Source organism: Diospyros lotus, chromosome 1 (assembly GCF_014633365.1).
Source record: "Diospyros lotus cultivar Yz01 chromosome 1, ASM1463336v1, whole genome shotgun sequence".
NCBI classification, from domain to species: Eukaryota; Viridiplantae; Streptophyta; class Magnoliopsida; order Ericales; family Ebenaceae; genus Diospyros; species Diospyros lotus.
The window spans coordinates 37,388,202-37,411,783 of NC_068338.1; the positions used below are offsets into that span (position 1 = coordinate 37,388,202).

General features: G+C 36.1%; 1 protein-coding gene across 3 annotated transcripts; it reads left to right on the forward strand.

Moving 5' to 3' along the window:
* Positions 1–1,552: 1,552 nt before the first annotated feature.
* LOC127804942 (uncharacterized) lies at positions 1,553–22,663 on the forward strand. Of its 3 annotated transcripts, XM_052342062.1 has the most exons (12): positions 1,586–1,613; positions 1,698–1,767; positions 4,270–4,352; positions 8,299–8,432; positions 9,594–9,738; positions 9,898–10,025; positions 11,248–11,319; positions 18,882–19,008; positions 19,096–19,220; positions 19,301–19,342; positions 21,305–21,517; positions 22,240–22,663. In XM_052342062.1, exons 2-12 carry the CDS (start codon positions 1,703–1,705, stop codon positions 22,306–22,308), a joined length of 1,203 nt encoding a protein of 400 aa, XP_052198022.1. In that variant the 5' UTR covers positions 1,586–1,613; positions 1,698–1,702; the 3' UTR covers positions 22,309–22,663. The 3 variants fall into 3 exon arrangements, with proteins under 3 accessions (XP_052198038.1, XP_052198022.1, XP_052198030.1); XM_052342078.1 differs by lacking the exon at positions 4,270–4,352 and having other exon boundaries at positions 1,553–1,613; XM_052342070.1 differs by lacking the exons at positions 1,586–1,613; positions 4,270–4,352 and having other exon boundaries at positions 1,699–1,767; positions 8,285–8,432.
* Positions 22,664–23,582: the final 919 nt, after the last annotated feature.

The window sequence follows — 23,582 nt, forward strand, 5'->3', positions numbered from 1 at the left end:
GCTCAGATCGCGGAACCAAACAAGCTCCCAACGAGCTCCCAGCAATGCTGCCAGTGAGCTCTCAGCAATATACCCAACGAGCTCCTAGCGATCTCTCTAGCTCGCTGACCAACAATTCAACTTGTCGGTCAAATTATTCAGCTCGCATAACAACATTGCTGTTGAATAATCGAAGGCAGAGACCCACCTACTTTATCTAAAGTAAACCAAATCCCTCGTAATGAGGATCTCACTCCTACTTTTATGCAGATGATAAGGACAACTCGTCCCCCATTATATCATCTTCATACTTTTATATCTTATGTAATTATAAACACCCCATCATTATAAATAAGGGTAAAAAATACCATTGTATGGAGAAAATAATAATAATTACATACTATTACTCTACCGAAATAACCATAAAATAGTCGTAGAGTAGGCATCTTTTTGGCCAAACCACGTAAGATTCTCTTGTCTTTACTTTTACTTAATCCTTCCTCATTACATTTGGGTTTATCTACTCACTACGGGTCTACGAATCACAGTCGGCTAAATCTAAACGTCGACAACAATATTTATATAATAAAAGTATTTATTATAATATATAAAATATTAAAAATATCATCTACAATTTAACAAAACTTAAAAATTACATAAATAATAAAAAATTCCTAAAAATTAGCTTAATAGTGCAATCATAAGGAGAATGGGATCCAGTAATAAAAAAAGTCAAATTCTATTCACGTGATGCTCCCGTCGTGGCTATTAAAATATTATCAATTATTGCTTCTAAAATAGATTGGCCCTTTAACATATATTGATCCCAGTTCACCCCAACGGATATTAATAATGGGATTACATGAATTATATATTGGTAACGCTAATTATTATTTTTAGAATAATAGTTAGAAAATATTAAATGTATTTTATGTTAGAATTTAAAAAATATTATTTATTGATAATAAATGGAGTCGTTCTACAGGGCCCGATAAACCTACCGAACCCCTCATAGAAAGGGGCAAAAAGACGATTTTGTCCCGGGCTACTTTGCAAAGTGGGCCACTGTCCCCGTCCCTGCTCTCTTGTCTCCTAGCCATAGTTGTTGCCTCGCTGCCCTTGCCTCACCTCGCCTTGTCGACAATCGATGCAGCGACTGTCTGCAAAGCGAGACAAGATTGCCATGGCAGAGAGGCGAGGCGAGGCGACGATAACGAGGTGTGACGGCGGCAGCCATGGTAAGAGAGACGAGAGAGCAGGGGAAGGGCAATCCATAGGAAGGGAAAGGAGAAAGTATGACGTGAGGGCAAAATCATCTTTTTGCCCCTTTTCGATAACTTGGTCGATAAGCTTGTTAGGCTTTTTAGAATTTTCTTAATAAATGTATTACATTTTGATTCATTTAATTAATTAATAAAATGATTTAAAAACTAAAAATAGGATATCATAAATATATTTAAATTATATGTTTATTATTACTTAATTATTATATTTAAATAATAATTTGAATTATTTTTATTATATATTTATATATTGAATTGATGGAGTTAAGATCTGAAGGGAGGTTGCTATTCATTATTTCGCGTGAAGTGCAGCAGCCAGCAGCCTTATTTAAGGCTAATAATACGAAAATGGTAATTTGATTTGCTAATTGAATTCTCTATCTATATTTGTACTATGTTGCAGCTCAATTTGAATTTTCAATACATCAATCAAAGAGGTTATGTCCGGGTTGCCTTCTCACTGCGGAGTTCAGTTGCTCGGAGATTCTTCTTGCCTTCTCCTCAGGTTTCTCTCTCTCTCTCTCTCTCTCTCTCTATCTATCTATATATATATTATATGTAATATTCACTATTCATATCCGCCGTCTCATCGTCCTTCCCTAGCATCTATAATTTCAGTCTCTCTCGCACAGTCGACTGGTCTTCATTTCGGAGATCACGTCTCACGCGTTTGAGTTTTATTCGTTGATGTAGATGGAACTTGTAATGTGGATAGTTGTGTCTCATCGTGATTTGAAACTTCAGGAGCATTTGAGGAGAGAGACCTGCATCGAGTCTATTATTTTGCTAGTTTTGAGCATTTGTTTTTAGGTTTTCCGGTTACAGTGGGTGCATTGCAAGCATGTGCAGTGGTTGCTGAAACGAGTAACATTCATTAGGAGGTGACATTAAAACTGATATATCTTGATGCCCCCCTGATTTTATTCATTTTCATTTATTTTGGTTTGTTAGAAGACAATTACTGGATTTTTGTGAATGGGAAAGAGCCATCCTTAGACATAATGAAGGGAACGATTGGATCATTTGTCTTACATGGCAATGGAATCATTATTGTCACTGAGATTAACTGTGTCCTATTGCGTGGACGTGTCCTGATTTGATAGGGTCTGAAACATGAACAAAAGTCACTCCACGTTCACGAATAAGAATGTGCATACCTAACCCTCCCCAAACTCTCTTGGCCACTACTGTAGAACGGTTCAGGCTCCCCCACCCCCATCCCCATCCAAAAGAAATGAAAAAAATACATTGCTCAGTTTGAGAGGTTTGAGGAGCTCTCTTGATTTGGGTTTGTGAGCCATCGTCTTTTGTTAGGTAGAAATCACTGAAAAGGACAGCTCTCTGTTTTTAGTCTTCAAGCAAAGCTAAATTCTAAGTTGTTTGATGATTTTCAGGTTAAAGATCTCACTCAATTGTGACTGCCTTCGCTGGAAGACATTTTTGAGATACAAAAAGTAGGGGGTTTTAACATTTACAGGGAATGTGGTGTTGCTTTTCATGTGGAAGGGGTTGAATTAAGTTGATTGATGCACCCAATAAGCGAACCTCATTTGCTTATGAAAAGGAGAACCAGAGATTAGCTAGAAAGCTGGCATTCACATCTCAAAAGACATGATAACATTGACATCAAGTATAGTGTAGGGTAGTAATGTCCTTTACAAATTTAACTGGAAAAATGCTATATTAGACAGGAAATCCAATGTTTGGGAGTTGTATACTGTTTCAGACAATTGGCAACTGTGCTGATATACAAGGCTAGAGGTTCTTATTGAGTCAGTTTCCGGATTTAACTTTTAGCCATGGCATGGAGTGGGAGAAAAAATTTATCTGTAATGGAGCTACACAATTGATTGCGGCATCATGTTGTGTTGACAAAAAAATTGTAGTTATCAATAATTTTGTAAGGAGAAAGCTTTTTGAAACATTTGAATGCCAATATGGTTGGGCCCGGCTGAGTTGGGCACATGGTTGGGAAATTTTTTGCTCACTTAACTTATGGATCATTACCAACATGGGGGCTAAGACAAGGGTTAAACAATGTGCAATGGGCTCCCTGCTCCTCAGCATGATATAGTGCAATTCTGCATTTTGGGGATTCCACTAAGCAGCAAGCCACTCACCACCTTCAAATGGATTGGTCCTATAGATAACCTTCAGTTTCTTGATCACACTAAGTCTCGTGTATTTGCTTCTTTGACATATTGATCAAAAAACTTTCCAAGTAAAGCTCTTCTTGTTGCAGGAGATCATTTTTGGTAATCTTGTCAGTTAATTTTAAATTTCAGTACTGATTTGTGGCTATTTCAACTCATTTGGTAAAACCAAGCAATCAGATAAACTACTACATAATTGTGTAGCGAGGCTGATTTATACTCACTATTTTGTTTAAGTGCAGGCTAACTTATGATGGAATAGTTGGAGAACATAGCTCCTCTTTCATGATAGATTTGTGGCCAAGTTGAGGACTTTGTGACAAGTTTCACCAAGATGAGGAATAGGCTAAGGACATAGTAGAATGTCCAACCATTAGTAGAAAAGACTTATGCAAAGTTTTAGAGAAGTCTAATGGAGGGTTTTAGAGAAGAAACAAGCTTGAATTGCTTATGTACCTGTTATTAAAGATGTCGAGAGTAAAAATAATACTATAAAAGATAAAGTTAAACTCTACTAGTTAATTTTTTTTTTTTTTTAACATCGATAGCCTCTCCATTTCTGACTTAGATCCCAGTTTTACCTTTTCTTCAATTTCTAATTTGGAATGCAATTTTTTTTTTATAGGCTCTGTATATTATAAACACAGTTGTGGAATCCAGTTGTAAAAAGGTTTTTATCCCATATGAAGTGTCTGAGTCTTAAATGGGTTTAAAATGACCTGTTTTTTCTAGTTACAAAAAAGGGTGTGGAATTGAATGTCATCTTTTTATTCACTGCTAGTATTAGATTGTAAATATGATAATCAAGTTACACCTAAAAGATATATAGCTTAAGAAAATTTTATTACATACAGATTGGAAATGATGTTCCGCCATGTGTTCTACAAGGTCAGCACAGCAATAACAGCTCATTCCAAGAAGGTCCAAACATTTAAAGGTGGGATCTGCTGTGTTAAAGAGATTCCTTCTCTGTTGTGCCCGTTGCTGTCTTTGCCAAAATGGGTTGTGGTCATTGCACTCTCCCCTTGTATCAAGAGCTGAGATCTCCATTAGAAAATTATCATGTCTCACAACAGCGTTTTGTGTGTAGGTCAAAAGACTTGGAGTTAGTTTAATATAAGATCCTAAAATTGGTGTAGTCAAAACTCAAAGCACCCAAAACTGTTGTGGACATGTAGTTCCCATCAATTCCCATGAAGAAATTTTGGAGATAGTAAATTGTTTATATGATTTTGATTCTATTCAACAACTATTAGTTTGCAGAAAAGTTGGAAACTTGTGCTTAGTTGTTTCCAAAAGAATCTATTGCCTCTTTTTGAATACCATCTAATATATCAATCTTTCTAAATGGTCTTCCTGTCAAAGGTACAAGTAATTCTTGATACTCTTTTGAGATAGAAACTGCCCCATGTCATGGGATAATGGATGTTGCTTCATTTTCATGGACTTACCAATGCATAAAAGCACATATATACAATACGTGCATATACCAACTATACATGCTCACAAGCACATTCACACAGAGTTTTGTGAAATATATCTGTGCTGAGAAAATTATATGTTCTTGTGTCTGTCTAAATGTATGTGAGGAGAGAAGAGAGTGAATAATGGATAGAGTATCCATCACTAAGCTCCTAGAATCAATAAGACATTGGAATCAACAAATTTAAACATTTAAAAGCAGGTTTAATAAATGGTATCGTGCATAAGAAACATGATGCTTGAATGACAATATGGGACCTGAATGTTTAGTTGTGCATACCCATTAAATATGCCTAAGCATTCAAGCTTATATCATAAGTATGCATAGAACTTCCATTTTATGATGAAATGCTTCTCGTCATTTGTAAGAACCATGTTCCCTTACAAATATAACTATTTGGAAATAGAAAGTCTAAATACCTGCACTCTACTCATGTTGCTAAGTTTATATAACAAAGATTATAATACTATATGTTTAAGTGCTAATTAGTCATTCAAGATGTGGCCTCAAAGACGAGTATAATTAAGATTAAAGGTGGAAATGACAGATGTATTTTCTCTTTGGCCTCATATTCTGATCTTTGATCCACTGGAAAGCCTCAAAAAGATTAAGTTGGTCGGAACGTGGTATAGATAATAGAAATGATTGTAAAACTAAAAACCATATCGGTACTAGAGTCCCGCTTTCACAATAGATGCAGATTTCAAGGGATCTAGAATCTATTGTTGTTACTTTAGCCATGATAGAGACTTTAATAGGGAATAAACATAGAAGAGGCACAATTCTCTCCTTTGAGGTTTAAGATATGATTAAGACTGCTTGTTAGTTTTATTTAGGTGTTGATACCTTCCCTTTCTCAAATGTATACGACGACTGTAGTATGCATCTATTTTGTGGACACATCTCTTTTGTCCATAAGAATATGTGTCTGAACCCTGATCCTTAGGTTGGGTCCTCCTTCTATGAGAAACCACAAGGGAATTTTCATATATCCTCAGAGTGTGATCGAGAATTTCTCTTAGTATGGTTGATGCTTTCCTATGTATCAATATCCTTCTCACTCATACAAAACTAAAAAACTGTATATTACAATATCTAAAAGTACATTACGCTTTTACGACTTCCCGAAGGAAATCTACAACAATCCTTAACAGCTATATACACAGTTTTATACATATAAGAAAAAATATGGAAGCTGTCCATCTTTATCTCGGTCTGACTTGCTTGTACGGTGGTGTGATAACAATAATCACGTGAGCCATGACACTCAGTAAGAAACACATGCATATGTTGCAGCCACGTGTGACATGACCAAATACATGCCAATGAATGTAAAACAGTAATATGCAATTTCAAAGCCCTCCTGAAATATAACCCCCCAAAACTGTGGTTTCATATGACTATAAACATAGCATAGTAATACAGCTATATCATATTCAAATGCAAGTAAATAAGCAAGATAATTATGTACAGCAACATGTGATGTGCGACATATAAACCACATGCAAGCATTTCTTACTTTGATTTATTTTTCTTCACTAGTAGTGTACAACTTTGTAGATCTCCACCTCCTGGGTTAGTCCCTGTAAATCGTCTCCTCCCTCATTTGTTCACTAGCTTCTTTTATTTATACTCCTCCTTTAACTGCCTCTGGAAAATTTAGCTAGTGAAGTATCTAGCCATGTTATTATTGTTAGAATTATTAGTATAATTGTAATTATTATATGTGTGTATTTTATTTGTAATTAGGTTAAGCCCATAGATGTTTAAGACTCGTTATGCCTATTATAAATAACAAGTTAAGAGAGACTAATCTTTTAGGTTTTTCTCTTATAATTATTTTTTCACATGGTATTAGAGTCACCGGTGAGAAAAACCCCAGCCGTCTCACCATTACTCAGCCACCTCAATTTATCTTTGTGAGGGAGTAAATTTCTAAAGACAAAGTAAAATCTGCCTATTTGAAGAAATCATGAGAAGTTTCTACCATTTATCTATCTTCTTTGTTAGTGCCACCTCACATTGAGAACCAAGGCAGCCACCCTTGATGACTTTTCCAAGTGCAATGATTATTGCACTTTTTGATATTTGCTATTGTTTTATTTTCTGCATTCCCCTTTATTTCAATTACTATTCTTCTCCAATGCATCCAGTTGCCTAGGAACAATGAATCCCACTTCAACTTGTTATCTCTCTTCCATTTTTTTCTTTCCTTTCTTTTTTTTTTGAATTGTGGGATGTTACAACATGGGTTGTTAAGGACATGTATCATTAAGAAAAATGTGTTTTAAGACTTTGTTGGAAGAGATACTGAGGGTTTCCAAATTACTATTAGATTAAATCAAAGATTTGCATTGGCCCTTACATCTTTGCTCTTGTTATGGATGAACTCGCAAAAAATATCCAAGAAAAATGCCTTGGTGCATGTTATTTGCAGATGATATTGTCTTAATGGATGAGGCAAAAGAAGATGTGAATAATAAAATTGAATTATGGAGAAATATCTTAGAATCCAAAGGTTTTAAACTAAATAGGTTGAAAACTGAATATGCTAAGTTCAGTAAAAATATAAGTGTTGATCAAGTTATCCTAAAAAGGGATCAATTTTGATATCTTGGATCAATTCCCCAAAAGGAAGGAAGATTATGGAGGATGTTACTCGTAGAATCAACATGGGATGGTTAAAATGGAGTAGCATGCACAACATTTTCTGCGATCTTAAAATTTCTTTAAATCTTAAAGGAAAATTTTATTGAACAACTATAAGACCATGTTTATTGTATGGCTTAGAATGTAAAGGTTGGAGTAATGCCTATTGAAGATAAAGATGAGGGAGTCTCAACTAAACTGGATTTGTCACATGAAAAGAAGATCAACAAAAGCACATGTTTAGTGAGTGGATGAAATGGAGGAAATTTGTAGCAAAAGAGGGAGAAAAAATCCAAAGAAAATTTGGTGGGGACTTGACATAGAACATAATGGCTTTATAGAGGATATGGCCATGGATAGAGATAGTTGGAGATCTTGAATACATTTAGCCAACGGGCTAAGGTTTGTGATTGTTCTTGTTTCCTTTGTCCATAAGAAGTATGACCTATATTTGCTATGGTACTGGCCATGTTATTTATTTGTAAGTTTCTGAAGATAATGTTATGTTACTTATTGATTAGTTTCTAAAAGTAAGTTCCTTTGTGACTGAAAGGTCACAAGGGTTTGTGGAAATAGCCTCTTTGCAAAAAACACAAGGAGAGGCTGTGTACAAATCCAACCCTCCCTTGACCCTTGCAAAGCGGGGAGCCTTGTGTTCTAAGGATGCCCTTTTATAAAGATATCACTAAAAAGCTTGCTCCAGCTGAAAAATTGATTGATCTTGCTCAAATTCTTAGGTTCATTGGTGTAGGATTTTCAGGGAAGGTTGAGGAAATGGCTCACAAAAGCAGCCAGTTTATCACCAGTGTTCTCTTTTGCGGGCCTCAGTTTTCTGCATCTCAAAATTATACAAGAGAATATGTGCAGAAGTATCCTTTCATTAAGGTATTTAACTTTCTCTATTTGCATCTTTTGCCTTAAATACAAGGTCTGTTCTGCCATTTGGTTCCTTAACCCATTTTGTGTGTGTATGTTTTTGATTAATAAAGAGGCCTATCCTCAGGTTATAAGGAGTTTGATTTTGTAGTTGTAGTAGTTTTATTGTTATTATATTTGTGCATGGACTTATCGTGAGCCTTGTTCTATATCCTCTTTTTGGAAAAAAAAGATGTCACCTCATCTATAGAAGAACATGTCTTAAATAGTAGGTTCTTGTCCCTTGGATAGCTGTAAGCAAAGATGGCAATGAGTTGTTGTTGACTGTGAGGTATGGAGGTCCTATGGATATGATCAGGAGTTAGCCTATTGATGCAGGCCACCTGCAAATGTGGTCTTTTCAAACATGAAAATTTGGTGTTTTATGGATATCTTTTGGAGTAAGAAATTTCTGTGTTGCTAGTGATGTAAAGGTGCTACCTGCAGTGCAATGGTCACATGGTTAAGCATTTGGTTAGTGTACTACAAACAATCTTTTCTGTGCTGCTGCCGAATTGGTGTTGGATGATGAGCCAACTTGGAGCAGTTATATTAAGTTATTCTCCTAGATGGTCAGATAAATAAATTTTTACCAGTTTGGAATTGGCAAGAGACAAGGCTTAAACTACACCTCATTTTTTTTTTATAGAAATTAGGGTTGGTATTTTTATTGAATTTGGATTAAGTTTGTATTTGTTCTTTGGCAGACTGTTTTTGTCCACTGGATTTTCTGCTCTTAATGCTTGAATATTGATATGAACTTGTATCATATTTGAAACATTAATACTTCTAAAAGCCTGCCCTATGTAACACCACGGTTTGTCTCCCAAAAGTGCTAGCTGAAGGTTACTTGCAGGTTCATGGGACCAAGTAATATGCCCAAAACTTCTCTGGTAGATTACTGATGCGGGATTGGATATGGACACCCTATTTTTATTGATGCTTGCTGCTGCTGAAATGCTGAACTTGTATTGATCTCATTGCATTTCCCATTTTTTGTGAAAAAAAAAAAAAATTAAATGTCACAGATTTTTGACAAAGTTGACACAATTGGACTAGACATAATTTTGAAAGGTTTTTCTTGTCTATGAGGTACCTTACCAGAGTTTATGGTTATCTTCTATTTTGTAGGTTGATGATGTTCCACTTGAAGATGTGCCCGTTGTAATTGGCAACTATGATATCTGTATTGTAAAAAGCATGAGGCTGAATGCAGATGTTATTTCTCGTGCAAATAAAATGAAGCTTATAATGCAGTATGGTGTTGGGCTGGAAGGTCATTTATTACTTTGTTTTTCTTCAAGTGTAATGTTGTTTGCGCTTTTTTTGTTTTGAAAAGAAAAATATATAAGAATGTAATTTTCCCGCTTTTCCTTTTCCTTTCCCCATTGATAAATTTTTAAAATTATACATCATTATTTCTCCTTTGTTGAAGGTGTTGATATCGATGCTGCTACAAAGCATGGAATCAGAGTTGCTAGAATTCCAAGTGATGCAACTGGAAATGCAGCTTCATGTGCTGAAATGGCCATATATCTGATGTTGGGCCTTCTTCGTAAGCAAGTAGGTCAACTTCAATATTATAATCTAGAATGGAACTACATCTTTCTGTTTTATCTATAAGTTGGCAAGTTTCAACAACTTGTTGTCAAATTATTATTTTTTTTTTCAAGTCTATGAATGTGCAGAGACGTTTATTTTATTATGTGAATTGATCTGATTAGCAGAATTGGAAAATTATAAAATTATGGTTTCTATTATCTCTCTAATAGGTATTAGGGCATATAGAATTTTGAAATATAAAATGATGAAATAATATTTAAAACTTAAGAATTAAGATAGAAAATATTTTTAAAAGAAAAAAATTGATTTTTATATATGTATTATTTTGATATTTATATATGTATATATTATATGCATTATTTTAAAAAAAATATTTAAAAAAAAAAAGAAAAAAAGGGTGGGGCCCACCGGGCCTGGCCCGGCCCCCTTGTAAGGGACCGTGGGCTGGGCCGGGCCCTATCCATGGCAAAAGGGCCCGGCCCTTTTAAAAAGCCCGTGGGCTGACTCGGGCCGGCCTTTTTGACATCTCTATGTTAAATGCCAATGCATCGCATATATCTTGAGAGGTCTGAAATGGGAATAACTGGCATTCATCATTATACTGTTTTCTTTGTTTCTCTGCATTTGATTGTAGCCCCACTCTAGAAGGAAATATCATTAATAGCACAAAAAGTGTTTCAATAATGCTCAATACATGGTTCCCATGGGCGTTTCTCCAATTTTCATTTTTGTTGGATGTGTGAAAAAACAAAAGGAAAAGAACTGTTGTTTCTTTAGTATCTTATTTCAATTGCAGACCTCTTTTTGGTAAGCTGTCTTGTTTGTTTGATTTGTTCTTCTATTTGTCAATGGTGGCTAGATGTGTCCACATATCTGGTTTGGTATTTCATTATTCTACTGACTTTCTTTGTTTATTGTCCTTATTTCCAACTTCCTTTTAGTTTCAGGCTGCCTTCTGGCGTTCACTTTTATGCTTGTTAATTATTTACTTTTGTGGAACTGTTAGTAATGTTGGTGCTTTGGACACGAGTTATCAGAATAGCTAAAAAAAGTATAGTAAAAAAGATACAAACAAAAGAAAAGGATTATCTGGATTATACTAGATGTTTTCTTTTGTAAGCCATAAGATATTGTTGTTATATATGTGTGTGTATAAGTGATCCATTTGTATTTTTGTACCACTCATATTCTTATGAATTGGTTTCTTGTGTTCTCACTGCAGAATGAGATGCAAATCGCTGTAAAGCAAAAAAAGCTTGGAGAGCCAGTGGGTGAAACACTACTTGGAAAATCGGTGAGTATCCCTTTGGTTTTCTGCTACAAGTTTTCCTATTAGGGTGTGTCTGCAACCCCCCCCCCCCCCCCCCCCCCCCGCGCGATGGAATTTTTCATGGAAAATAGACCGAATTATGCTTTAATGGTTGTACCATGGAATTCAATTCCATGGAAAATGCAACGTGTCAAATAGCAAAGATGGAATTCAATTTCTCGGATGTGACATTTTTCATGGAATTTTCATGCTATCAAGCACACCCTTAATATATTCATATTTTTTTTCTTTTCTGATTTCCTTTTGTTGTCTTTGTTTTTGTGTTTTAGCATTGTAAAATAAGTTCACAAGAACAAGATCTTCAAACTGATTACTTGGTGCAATTGTATAAACTGAATAGGAAACTTATGATTAAGCTCAAAGTTTAGCCTGATAAATGACATAAATCAGTATCCTTGTAAGCATGCTGAAAACTAATAGCTTCTTAGCTATTTTTCTTTCACTGAATGTGCTAGAGTAACTAAATGGCATATTGAGATCTCTATTGCCATGAACACAAAGGAAATTGTTGGTGCAAGTTTGTAATTTAAGATAGAACTTTGGTACCTGCAAAGGTTGGAGTTCCAATAGCCAATATCTTATACAGTATCTAGATGAATGTGGCAAAAAATTACTAGGTAAGGCTGCCTGCCTACATTCACCTTCTTCTCTTGAATGCTTCAAAACATTTTTAGGGGCTGTTTTTCTTCAAGTAGTCAAATCTGTCTTGAAAACCATTCCGCATTGGACCTTCATAACTTTGCCCAGATCACTACCAAATGCCTCAGTGAATGTCAAAACCAGTCTGCATTCTTGTGTTTGGATGGCTTTTGCATTTCCCTAGAGCCGATTAGAGTGAATGAGATGCTAGATGTTGTTTTAGCCCAGTGAGGTCTTTTAGCATGTGAAGGTTTTTTTTCCCATTCTATGAACAATGAAGGTGCTTTGATTAGTTTCCAGTTTATGTTGCCATTAAACTAAATGATGTCTTTCTGCTTTATCTTGCTTTATTATCTTTTAAATTTTTGTTGTGAGTTGTCTTCTTGTTTCATTTATTTTGTTGCAGTTCTGACTTATCTGGTGTGATTCTGCATTACCATTTACCTTGAGTGGTTGTCATGCTTCTCTTGGACGCTTTGGATGTTGTGTCACAGATTTATGATTCTTTTTCTGGATTGGAAATAAAAAAATGGCCTATATCTGTAATTCAAATACCGCACTGGATTAGACCGCCAGATTCTAGTGATGAGGCTGATATTGCTATTTCTTGGATCATCATTCATCACAAGTGCCATTATTATCTTTATGAATAGTGAATATGATTGTTTCACTGTATTTACTGTTATGCTTTTTTTTACAAGTAAACATAGTATTGAAGGGAAACTGCCACAAGGGCAACCTAGGTACAAGAAGAGAATAGTGAACAAAAAAGGGCACCCCAATTCATGAGACTCCCCACCTTGCAAGGGTTAGGAGAGGATCGTTTTTGTATGCAACCTTGTCCTTTAGGAATGGTAATTGAGCAGATGCACCTTCTCTTGTATTTGTACTTGTATTCCCTTTATAATATCTATATCCATACCTGTCAAATAATATATTTAGTCCTCTATCTTAGTTCTGACTAGGTAAAAATCGATTCAATATCTATACCTATTTAGATTTAAATAAAAAATGTTTATTTCTTTTTTAAAGTCAAATTCTCAACAAAAGCCTTGAATTAGGTCAGCTACTTGGGCTTGGGCTTGGGCTTGTATATATAATGCACTAATATTATACGGAACAAAATAAATGCATATATTGATTAATACATGCGAATCAGATACAGACCAAAGGCCTTACTCATCCTTCTACCTTTACCCATGCAGTTTTTTTTCTCGTTCATATTTGCGATATGGGACAAAATTTTAGGTCTGTTACGAGCTGATGAAAGGTCGAGCTGCTGAGCTGATGAGGGGCCGAGCTAATGGCCGAGTTGTCGAGCTACTAAACTCGTTATCGGCTAATTTATCCTCTGTGATTTATATTGTTGTTATATCTTATCTTTCCTTTTTATTAGATTTATTTGTATTTAAGGTTGTTGTATTTGTATTTAAGGTTGTTGTAATCTAGTCCTACAAAGCTAATCTCTAAAATTTAGGAGAATTCTTAGGATCCACTGTGTATATATTTGTGGCATTCTCAAGAGAATAATTAACGGTGCATTATTCTTCCAAAAAAGGATTTCTTCATGGTATCAAAGCCTGCTCTTCGATCCTAAAGCAGCCTCTATTCTATTTTTTCGTCCACACCTTGCTTCATCAATCAGTTTTATTTGTTTCTTCCATCTACACCCTGTTTCATCAATGGCAGACACTCAACCTAATCCCACTCTAACCAAGGCTTCTGCCACAAGTTCTCCGATCAATCTGTCTCTTTCCAGCAACTCAATTGATCATCTTCCTATACAGATTATTCACCATAAGTTGAATGGGAGTAACTTTAGGGAATGGTTCCAGTCAGTTATGTTGGTTATCAAGGGTAAAGGCAAGGCTGGTTACTTAACAGGCTCTACTCCTTCTCCACCAAGCACAGCAGCCACATATGGTACTTGGGAAGCCGAGAATTCCACCATAATGGTCTAGTTGATCAATTCGATTGAGCCTAGAATAGGAATAACTTATCTATTCTATAAAACCGCAAAGGAGATATGGAATTCGGTCCAAGACATGTACTCAGATTTGGAGAACTCATCTCAATGCTTTGAGATCAGATCTGCCATTAGGACCACACGACAAGATAATCTAAATGTTACGGATTACTTTAATGTTTTGGTTGAACTTTGGCATGAGATGGATCTGTTTTACACCATTAATTGGAAAGATTTTGCGGATAGTACAAAATATAGTAAGATGATTGAGAAGGATCGGGTGTTGTTTTCCTACATGGCCTTAACCATGATTTGGATGAAGTAAGAGGCAGAATCTTGGGTACAAAACCTCTGCCTTCACTTCAAGAAGTTTTTGCTGAGGTTCGGAGGGAGGAAAGCTAAAGAAAGGTAATGCTAAATTAGCAAGGTGAGTCCCCTTTAACTCACCAAAATTCTGTTTTAGCAAGTTTTAAACAAGAAGAGAGTCAACCAAGGAATCTAGGACGGGAGAAGCAATGGTGTGACCACTGTAAAAGGCCATATTATACCAAAGAAACATGTTGGAAAATTCATGGGAAACCAGCTAACTAGAAGCCAAGAGGAAAAGAGGAGAGTGGAAGGACTGCCTACATAGTTGATGCACCAAAGGAAGCAGGGAGCAGTACCAACCTTAACCTATCAGAGGAGCAGATTCATACCTTGTATAAGTTGTTGAATCAAGGTATATCCTCTCTAACTTCTCCTATGGCAGCTACTGCTTTACAAGGTAATCCCCATTACTCTCTAAGTTCCAACAAAGTCTCTAAGAATACATGGATAGTAGATACGGGTGCTTCCGACCATATGGCATGTTCAGCCTATTCAATGACAGAATACACCCCTTGTGACAACTCTATAAACATTTCAATGGCTGAAGGTACCACCTCTCCAGCCAAAGGACATGGGACAATTTGTATTTCTGGTTTAAAACTTAAATCAGTTTTACATGTTCCTTGTTTAAGATGCAATTTACTGTCAGTCCATAAGATTACTCAAGATATGAATTGTTGCGTGATCTTATTTCCTTCATATTGCTTATTTCGGGACCAAGTATTGGGGAGGACGATTGGCGATGCTAAAGCTAAGGATGAGTTTTATTATTTGACAAAGGATAGGATTTTTTCTTCTACAAATAAGGCTGTTTTGACAGCCACAACCAATGCCAAGATTTTATTGTGGCATAATCGTTTAGGTCACCCAAGTTTTTCTTATCTTAAATTCTTGTATCCACATTTTTTCATCAATAAAAATCAAACTTTCTCGTGTGAGCAGTGTACCATTGCCAAATAGTCTCATTCTTCTCATCCAATTCAATCCTATAAGCCATCTAAACCATTCAATTTAGTTCATAGTGATATTTGGGGACCATCTAAAACCCCTAATATTTCTGGTTCTAAGTGGTTTATAACCTTTATTGATGATCATTCTAGGGCATGTTGGGTGTACCTTATGAGGGAAAAATCTGAAGCTTGCAACATTTTTAAGAAATTTCACAAACTCATCTTAAATATGTTTCAAACTTCCATCCAAATTCTTCGTACTGATAATAGTCGAGAATATTTCTCTCATGACCTTACCAATTATCTATCCGAACATGGCATTTTACATCAAAGCTCTTGTCCACACACACCATAGTAAAATAGTGTGGCGGAAAGAAAAAACCGCCATCTTCTAGAAATGGCTCGCGCTATGATGTTCACCACCCATGTCCCACATTTCTATTGGGGGGAAGCAGTCCTTACAGCTGCATATTTGATCAATAAACTTCCCTCAAAGACCCTAAAATTTCAGGCCCCTCTTGCTGTCCTTTGTTCTCTCTACCCAACTGTTAGCCACTTACATTCTCTTCCTCCAAAAATTTTCGGCTACACTGTGTATGTTCACAATAATCAGCTTAACCGTACAAAGTTGGACCCCAAGGCCCTTAAATGTATCTTTATTGGGTACTCTCCCTCCCCAAAAGGTTATAAATGCTATAACCCTCTCAAAAGACAAGTCTTGGTCTCCACAGATGTCACATTCTATGAAGACCAATCATTTTATCCCTCACCAGTTTCAGTTGCTACATGTCCATCCCTCTCGGACCCTAATGCTATTTCCTTTCCTTCCCTTGATGCTTATATGCCCTTATGCTCTCAAGGGGGAGAATTTCTGGCCTCCCCGCCTGTTAGGCCTTCAAGTTCTGATAATATAAGGGCAGATCCTTCAAGTTCTTCTCCTATTTCTCCTAATACATCTTCTCAGCCATCATCTCAGTCAGAAACTACAGTTGAACCTCATGTTCCAACTCAATATTCAGCTGCTAAAAATCCTCTGCAAGTGTATTTTAGACGTTCAAAGGCCCATCCCGAGGGACAGCAAGACCAATCATCACTTCCAGATGCTAGTCTATCAGAAAATAGCATTGAGAATGAGTCTACCAGCAGTGATAATTTGGATTGGGCTATGCCTATTGCTCTAAGGAAAGGGGTAAGATCTTGTGTCAAGTATCATATGTCTAATCGCTTGACTTATGCTAAGTTATCCCCTCAGTACAAGGGATTTGTTGCAAGTATTGATAGCATTGTCGTTCCAAGGAATATTCAAGAGGCTATGAGTGATCCTAAGTGGAAAGTTGCAGCTATGGTGGAGATGAGTGCCTTGGTGAAAAATAACACATGGGAGATTGTTAAACGACCTTCAAACAAAAGGGTGGTTGGTTGTAGATGGGTTTTCACAGTAAAGCATAATGCAAATGGAAGTGTTGAAAGATACAAGGCAAGATTGGTTGCACAAGGGTTTACTCAAACATATGGGATTGACTATAAGGAGACTTTTGCTTTTATGGCCAAACTCAACTCAATTCGGGTATTAATTTCTCTTGCTGTTAATCTTGATTGGCCTCTACTTCAATTTGATATTAAAAATGCTTTTTTGAATGGTGATTTGGATGAGGAGATATATATGAGAATACCCTCAGGATTTGAACAAGAAATTGGCCGTGGAAATGTGTGCAAATTAAAGAAATCCCTATATAGATTAAAGCAGTCTCCAAGGGCTTGGTTTAAGAAATTTAGCATGACTCTCAATCATTTGCGATATAAGCAAGGGCAAGCTAACCATACCTTATTTATAAAGTCTACAGTAAAAGATAAAAAATCCATATTAATTGTTTATGTTGATGACATTATTGTGATAGGTGATGACTTATAGGAAATTGAAAATTTGAAGAAGCAATTAAAAACTAAATTTGAAGTGAAAGATCTATGAGTCATGAGATATTTCCTGGGAATGGAGGTGGCTCGGAGTAAAGAAGGGCTATTCATGTTTCAAAGGAAGTACACACTTGATTTGTTAAAGGAAACTGGGATGTTAGCATGCAGACCAGCTGGTACTCCTCTAGAAAAGGGTTGGAATGTTGAAGAAAAAGAAGATACTCCTGTTGAAAAAGAAAGGTACCAAAGGTTGGTTGGTAGACTAATTTATTTGTCACTTACAAGATCAAACATAGCCTATGCAGTAAGTGTCATAAGTCAATACATGCATTCTCCTACTCAAAAAGATATGAATGCAGTGTTCCATGTTCTAAGATACCTTAAGGGAACGGCTGGGAAACGGTTGATGTTCAGGAAAACTAATGAAAGAAGAATTGAATGTTTTGTGGATGCTGATTGGGTTGGTTCACGTGAGGATAACAGGTCAACTTCAGGTTATTGTACCAAGTTATGGGGTAATGTGGTTACTTGGAGGAGCAAAAAGCAATCCGTAGTGGCTCGAAGCAGTGCTGAGACCGAACTTCGTGTTATTGCTCAAGGGATATGTGAAGTTATTTGGCTGGAAAGGATGATGGAAGACTTGGGGATATCCTTATCTTAACCAACAGAAGTTTATAGTGATAGCAAATTTGTTATTAGTGTTGTGAAGAATCCGGTTCAGCATGACCGAGTGAAACATGTAAGAATTGACATGACCGAGTGAAACATGTAAGAATTGACAGGAGTTTTATAAAGAGGGAAATTGAAGAAGGAGGGCTTATCCTACATTCCAACTACTAATCAAGTGGCTGATATTTTCACAAAAACTGTTGCAAGGCCAGGGTTTGAGTTATTAATTGGCAAGTTGGGAATGACTTGTATCTATTCCTTAGCTTTAGGGGGAGTGTTGCGAGCTGATGGAAAGCCGAGCTGATGAGAGGTCGAGCTAATGGCCGAGCTACTAAGCTCGTTATCGGCTGATTTATCCTCTGTGATTTATCTTGATTTATATTGCTGTTATATCTTATTTTTCTTTTTTATTAGATTTGTTTGTATTTAAGGTTGTTATAATCTAATTCTACAAAGTAGGAATCTAATCTCTAAAATTTAGAAGAATTCTTAGGATCCACTGTGTATATATTTGTGGCATTCTCAAGGGAATAATTAACGGTGCATTATTCTTCCAAAAGAAGATTTCTTCAAGGTCCATGCCCCAAAACAATAAAAGGCCTCTTTTATTTTTTTGCTAAGAGACTGCTTTTATAACTTGAACACATTATCTTTCAATTACAAAGGAGCAACTTTACTCTTGCTACCAAGGTTTGCCCTCAAGAGAATAATGAAAAAACAACAGAAGGAACCTGCATGTTTACTGATAGGTACGTCTCATCCAATGAATGGAATGCTCATTGCTCTCAAAAGCCCACACCTTTTGTGCCACATCTCTTTTGTGGGTCACTGAGAATTTCCAAGTGAGTTGTTTCTCTAGTATTGAACTATGATTCCGTTATGGATGTTTCCTGGAAGTTAAAGCAACTATCTGGTAGTGCAGTATTAAGCAAGAGATGAAAATATTTAGAGGGTGATGTGCAAAATGATTGTTGTGGTGATAGTAAATTTGAGTTAATAATTTCTTCTCACTCATGAAGGTATTTATTATGGGATTTGGTAACATTGGGATAGATTTGGCAAAGCGCTTGCGCCCTTTTGGTGTCAGAATTCTTGCTACAAAACGGAGTTGGGCCAGATACTTGGAAGACTCGTACAAATCTGACGGTGTGTAAGGGCTTATTATAAACAGAAATGAACATTAATTAATGTGTTATCACATTTCATTTATGACTTTGAATGTTGTATCTTCAGCATTGCCTACCCAAAATGGTAACAACGGTGATTTGGTTGATGAGAAGGGTGGTCATGAAGATATCCATACTTTTGCAAGAAATGCTGATATAGTTGTCTGTTGTTTGTCAATGAACAGTGAAACGGTTTGTTTTTATGTCATTTTCCACTCAATTTCATTTGTCATCTGGTATATGCTAAGATTTCTGGATAATTTTGCTTACAGGCTGGCATCATAAACAAAAAATTTGTGTCATCCATGAAAAAGGTTTGTTCCCTACACCTATTTAATTATCTTGTTTATTTGCATTAATCAGTCTACTTAATTCCCATAATCCACATATCCGTTAGTGACTCATAGCCTGATACAGCGAAGAGGAACAATGAGAAAGCTGAAAAACTACTGGGTGCAAACAAGACCAAAGTTAATACACAAACTTATCAAAACTATTTAATAATAGAGGGGCAAAAACAAAAAGTGAAGATGGAAATAAGCACACTCCTTCCTTTTCTCGAAGTTTGCAATATTTGCTAATGTTAAAGGTCATCGTCATCCAGCCATAGCTTTCCCTCTATCATCAGTAGTTTGTATTGGGCTCTATTTGCACTTATTGTGACAATGAGATTTGAACATCTAAACAGTGACATTGTTGTATTTTTATATATAAATTTCTAAACCAGTAATTTGACCAATGAACCATCTGTTGAACTAGTGAATCAATACCCTGACCGGTTAGATGATTAGTCCAATTTAAATAACTACGAGTTCAAGATTATGATGAACCTTTCTAAGCACTTGGATGCTATCCTACAGATCTCACTGGAAGCTTTCCTTTGCTTGCTAAAGTGAGCCTGCTTCTGATTCTATAGCCCCTTGCTTTACCTTTACTTGATAGGGATCCTTAACCAGGTTGCTTGCAATAGCACAACCACTATCCAAAAGATTCAACTAGGGCACTCAGTTACCTCACTCACTATGAGGTGAAACCAATAAACATACATAGACTGATGAAACTGTTGGGAAAGGTTCAATTATAATGCCCTGCCCCCAACCTGGTCCATCCCTTGTCCAAAGTGTAGCCACAACCACCCATGCCCAAGGGATCAACCTGGTAGATAAGGTTGGGAGTTTTCTTTCCCATGTTGGTGCTTAGCGGGTTATGGGTTAATCCTTGGATCAGAATTAGGGACTGCATCTGGCTCATCTTAGCCCTTTTCACTCAAAGTGCACATTCATAATCTGTCTTAATTCAAGCTTCCTTGCTGTAGTTTCCTTGATTACAGCTCACTATACCTCACAGTTGGCCCTTGGCTCTCTAGTATGGACAATGGATCTGGATCCCATTCCAGATTGCAGTTCTTTTGCGTCCCAAGATTGTGAGGAATGCATTTTGGATCCCCAAGAATGAGGATCCCAACCTGTGCTTGGAATCAATTAAAACTAGGGAAGAAACTTAAAGTCAGAATAATTTTCAAAGATAACTAGAGAAAAGAAAGCCCATCTACCTCCTTTATTGTATATTGTATTGCATTTTAAATTATATTCAAACATGACTTCGTTTGCATACTTCAATGCATAAGATGTACAAGAACATAAGAAGGAATTCAAAACAAAAACAAACAAACTAGCTTCTAAATAGTGAAGGATCATTCCAACAAATTTTGACCAGAGTACAACTATGAACATACATGCAACCAAAAATAACAAATCAATTAAGCCTATCCTCTTCATACCAGAAAATTAGCATACTAACATACCTTGTACTTGTTCCCGTAACAGAACCCAGAATGTACCACATTCCTGGTAAAATGGTCAGAAGCATGTGGAGGACATCATGAGAGAGCCTGATATAGATTGCTAGCCATTCTGTTAGCTGAAACTTTTAGAGGAACTGGTTGTATAAGAATCCTAAACATTTAAGAATCTTGAAAAAATTAGAAAATAAAGCTAGTACCGCCTTTCAGGAATCATAAACATATTAAGGAATGATGAACGCTGGGATTCTCATATCCTTACCCACATCATTCCACCAATATTATATCAACAGGAAATACCCTTAGCTGTAGTATCCTGTTGCATGGTGAAATATCTCTCCACTGCCTTGAGTTGTCCATTATTTGTATTTTAACACCTTAAGTGTGAGCTAATAATGGGACAAAAAGGAAGAAGAAAAGGAAAAGCTTTTTGCATCAACTCTCTTGCATATTTTGATGTTCATTTGTGTTTTAGGGTGCTCTTTTGGTGAATATTGCTCGAGGTGGTCTATTGGACTATGAAGCGGTTCTTAATCACCTTAAATCTGGTCACTTGGGGGGTTTGGGTCTGGACGTTGCTTGGACGGAGCCACTTGATCCTGAAGATCCAATTTTGAAGTTCTCAAATGTCCTAATGACACCACATGTTGCAGGTGTTACTGAAAATTCTTACAGATCCATGGCTAAGGTACAGACCATCTCAAATCTGCTGGTGTGTGAATTCAGCATTTTCTTATTAACTCTGTTGAGCCATAGGACCTGGTTCTTTTTCTTTTGGTTTCTTTGGAGGCCTAGTGCCTATAACCGCCATGATGGCCCTTATAGGAACTGTCATACATCTGTGCCCCCTTGCAACTAGGAACCTCCCTCCTGTTTATGTTGGGTTCGCAACATCACCATTTTCATCTGCCAGATCACTCAATGGTTAACATCGTTCCAACTTGGAGACTTGGAAATTGCTATATGGTAGAAACTTTAGATCTGGATTGATTGCTAGGATCTTTATCAAAATGTTTGTTATTGTGACATGAGGTTTTAGCACCAGAAGACACTACTGTGTTAGCCCTTATATATCCTATGAACATGAAGTTCGGTCCTCGCAGAGTCTTAAAGATGGATGCCTGTACATGGGCGTTTGTGACTCGTAAATTTATGAGTTCCATCTGTTGATCATCCTGACACTAAATAATTATCAATTTATCTGGCTTTTGTATTCAAACTGATATGATATGCCACTGTAATTAACTGGATCTTCTTGGAAGCTCATTTTATTGATATGTGTATCTCACCAAGGGTTGTGTCAGGTTCTTTTGACTAGGAGATGAATGCGATGCTTATTTGTGCAGTTACAACGTAAATAAATGATCATTACCTATGGTGTAATAGTTATTTGCATCTTGAAAATAACAGGTAGTGGGGGATGTAGCCGTTCAGCTTCATGAAGGGACTCCTTTGACAGGTATAGAGTTTGTCAACTGAGCTTAGGATGCTGCTTACTGGTTGACCAGCCAGTAAAGACTACCGTGCTGCAACTTACTGGATGTTACAGTATTTACTGTGAATAGGATTGCTGTTCCTTTTTCCTATTCACAGTTCGAAAGTTCTGTGCTGCTAGACAAGTAAAATTCCATCTGGATTTCATTCGTGCCTTTTGAACATTATCAATGATTGTGTCAATTCTATTATGAATCGGAAATTCAACGCTATACAGATGTTGCTCGTTAACATAATACACGCACGCGCACACACCACACGTTGGTAACATTTTTTTGGAGTTTATTTTCAGAAGTCAACAATAATTTGTATGCAATTTGGGTTTTTTTTTGGGTTGAAACGGCGCTTATAAGCTCTTAATTTTTTTCTTACCACTTTGGCTATTCATGAAGAGCTTATAAGCTCTTAAAACAGCTTATTTAAAAGCTGGTAGAGGGTAACTAAAACAGCAGATTGAAAAAAGCCCAAAATTACCCCCAATATAAAATCATAACAAGTTTATGTCATATAATTCTTTAACTTCATATAAAACGTGTAGTTAGAATTTTTCAAAATTCTTTAACTTCATATCGAACTTCTTGTCTAAACCCTAATATATGTTACAATTTGCTTTGAAGTGCAACTAATTACACTTTCTTGAAAATTGTTTTAACGGTTTCGGCAAGGTATGAACCTTTCTTTCATTAAACATATATCCACGCTCATTAACATTTAAGTCAAATGCTTTGTTAACACTAATAAGTGATGCGATTATGAATCTGACTATACTGTTATTTAAAAATTAATTGCATACAGTTCATAATTAATCAAAAATAAATACTCTGTTTTTAACCTTTTAATAGAAAAAAAAAATATTTTTGCCTCCCTCAAACAAATTAATTACACTCTATTATCACTTAAAGAAACTAATTATATTCTATTGTCACTGGCTTTTAATTATGGTTATGAGTAGAACATATTAAGGTAGATCTATCTGAACATAAAATTATTTAAAAAAATCGAAACTAAATCTGCACTCGCAATCAGATTTAACTATCTAATAAAATTGCACTGACAAAAGTAACTATAGAATATAATTAATTTATCTGAAGAAATAATTATTTTTTTTTTTACAAAGAGATTAAAAACAATTTTTCTATTTGAAATGTGGTTAATTTTTACAATTTTCACAATTAAGTTATTGATAATGCATGTAATGAGCGAAGAAATAACTTTTTGCGAGCATTTAATACACGCGCTTTCTTACATTTTCAGACGCA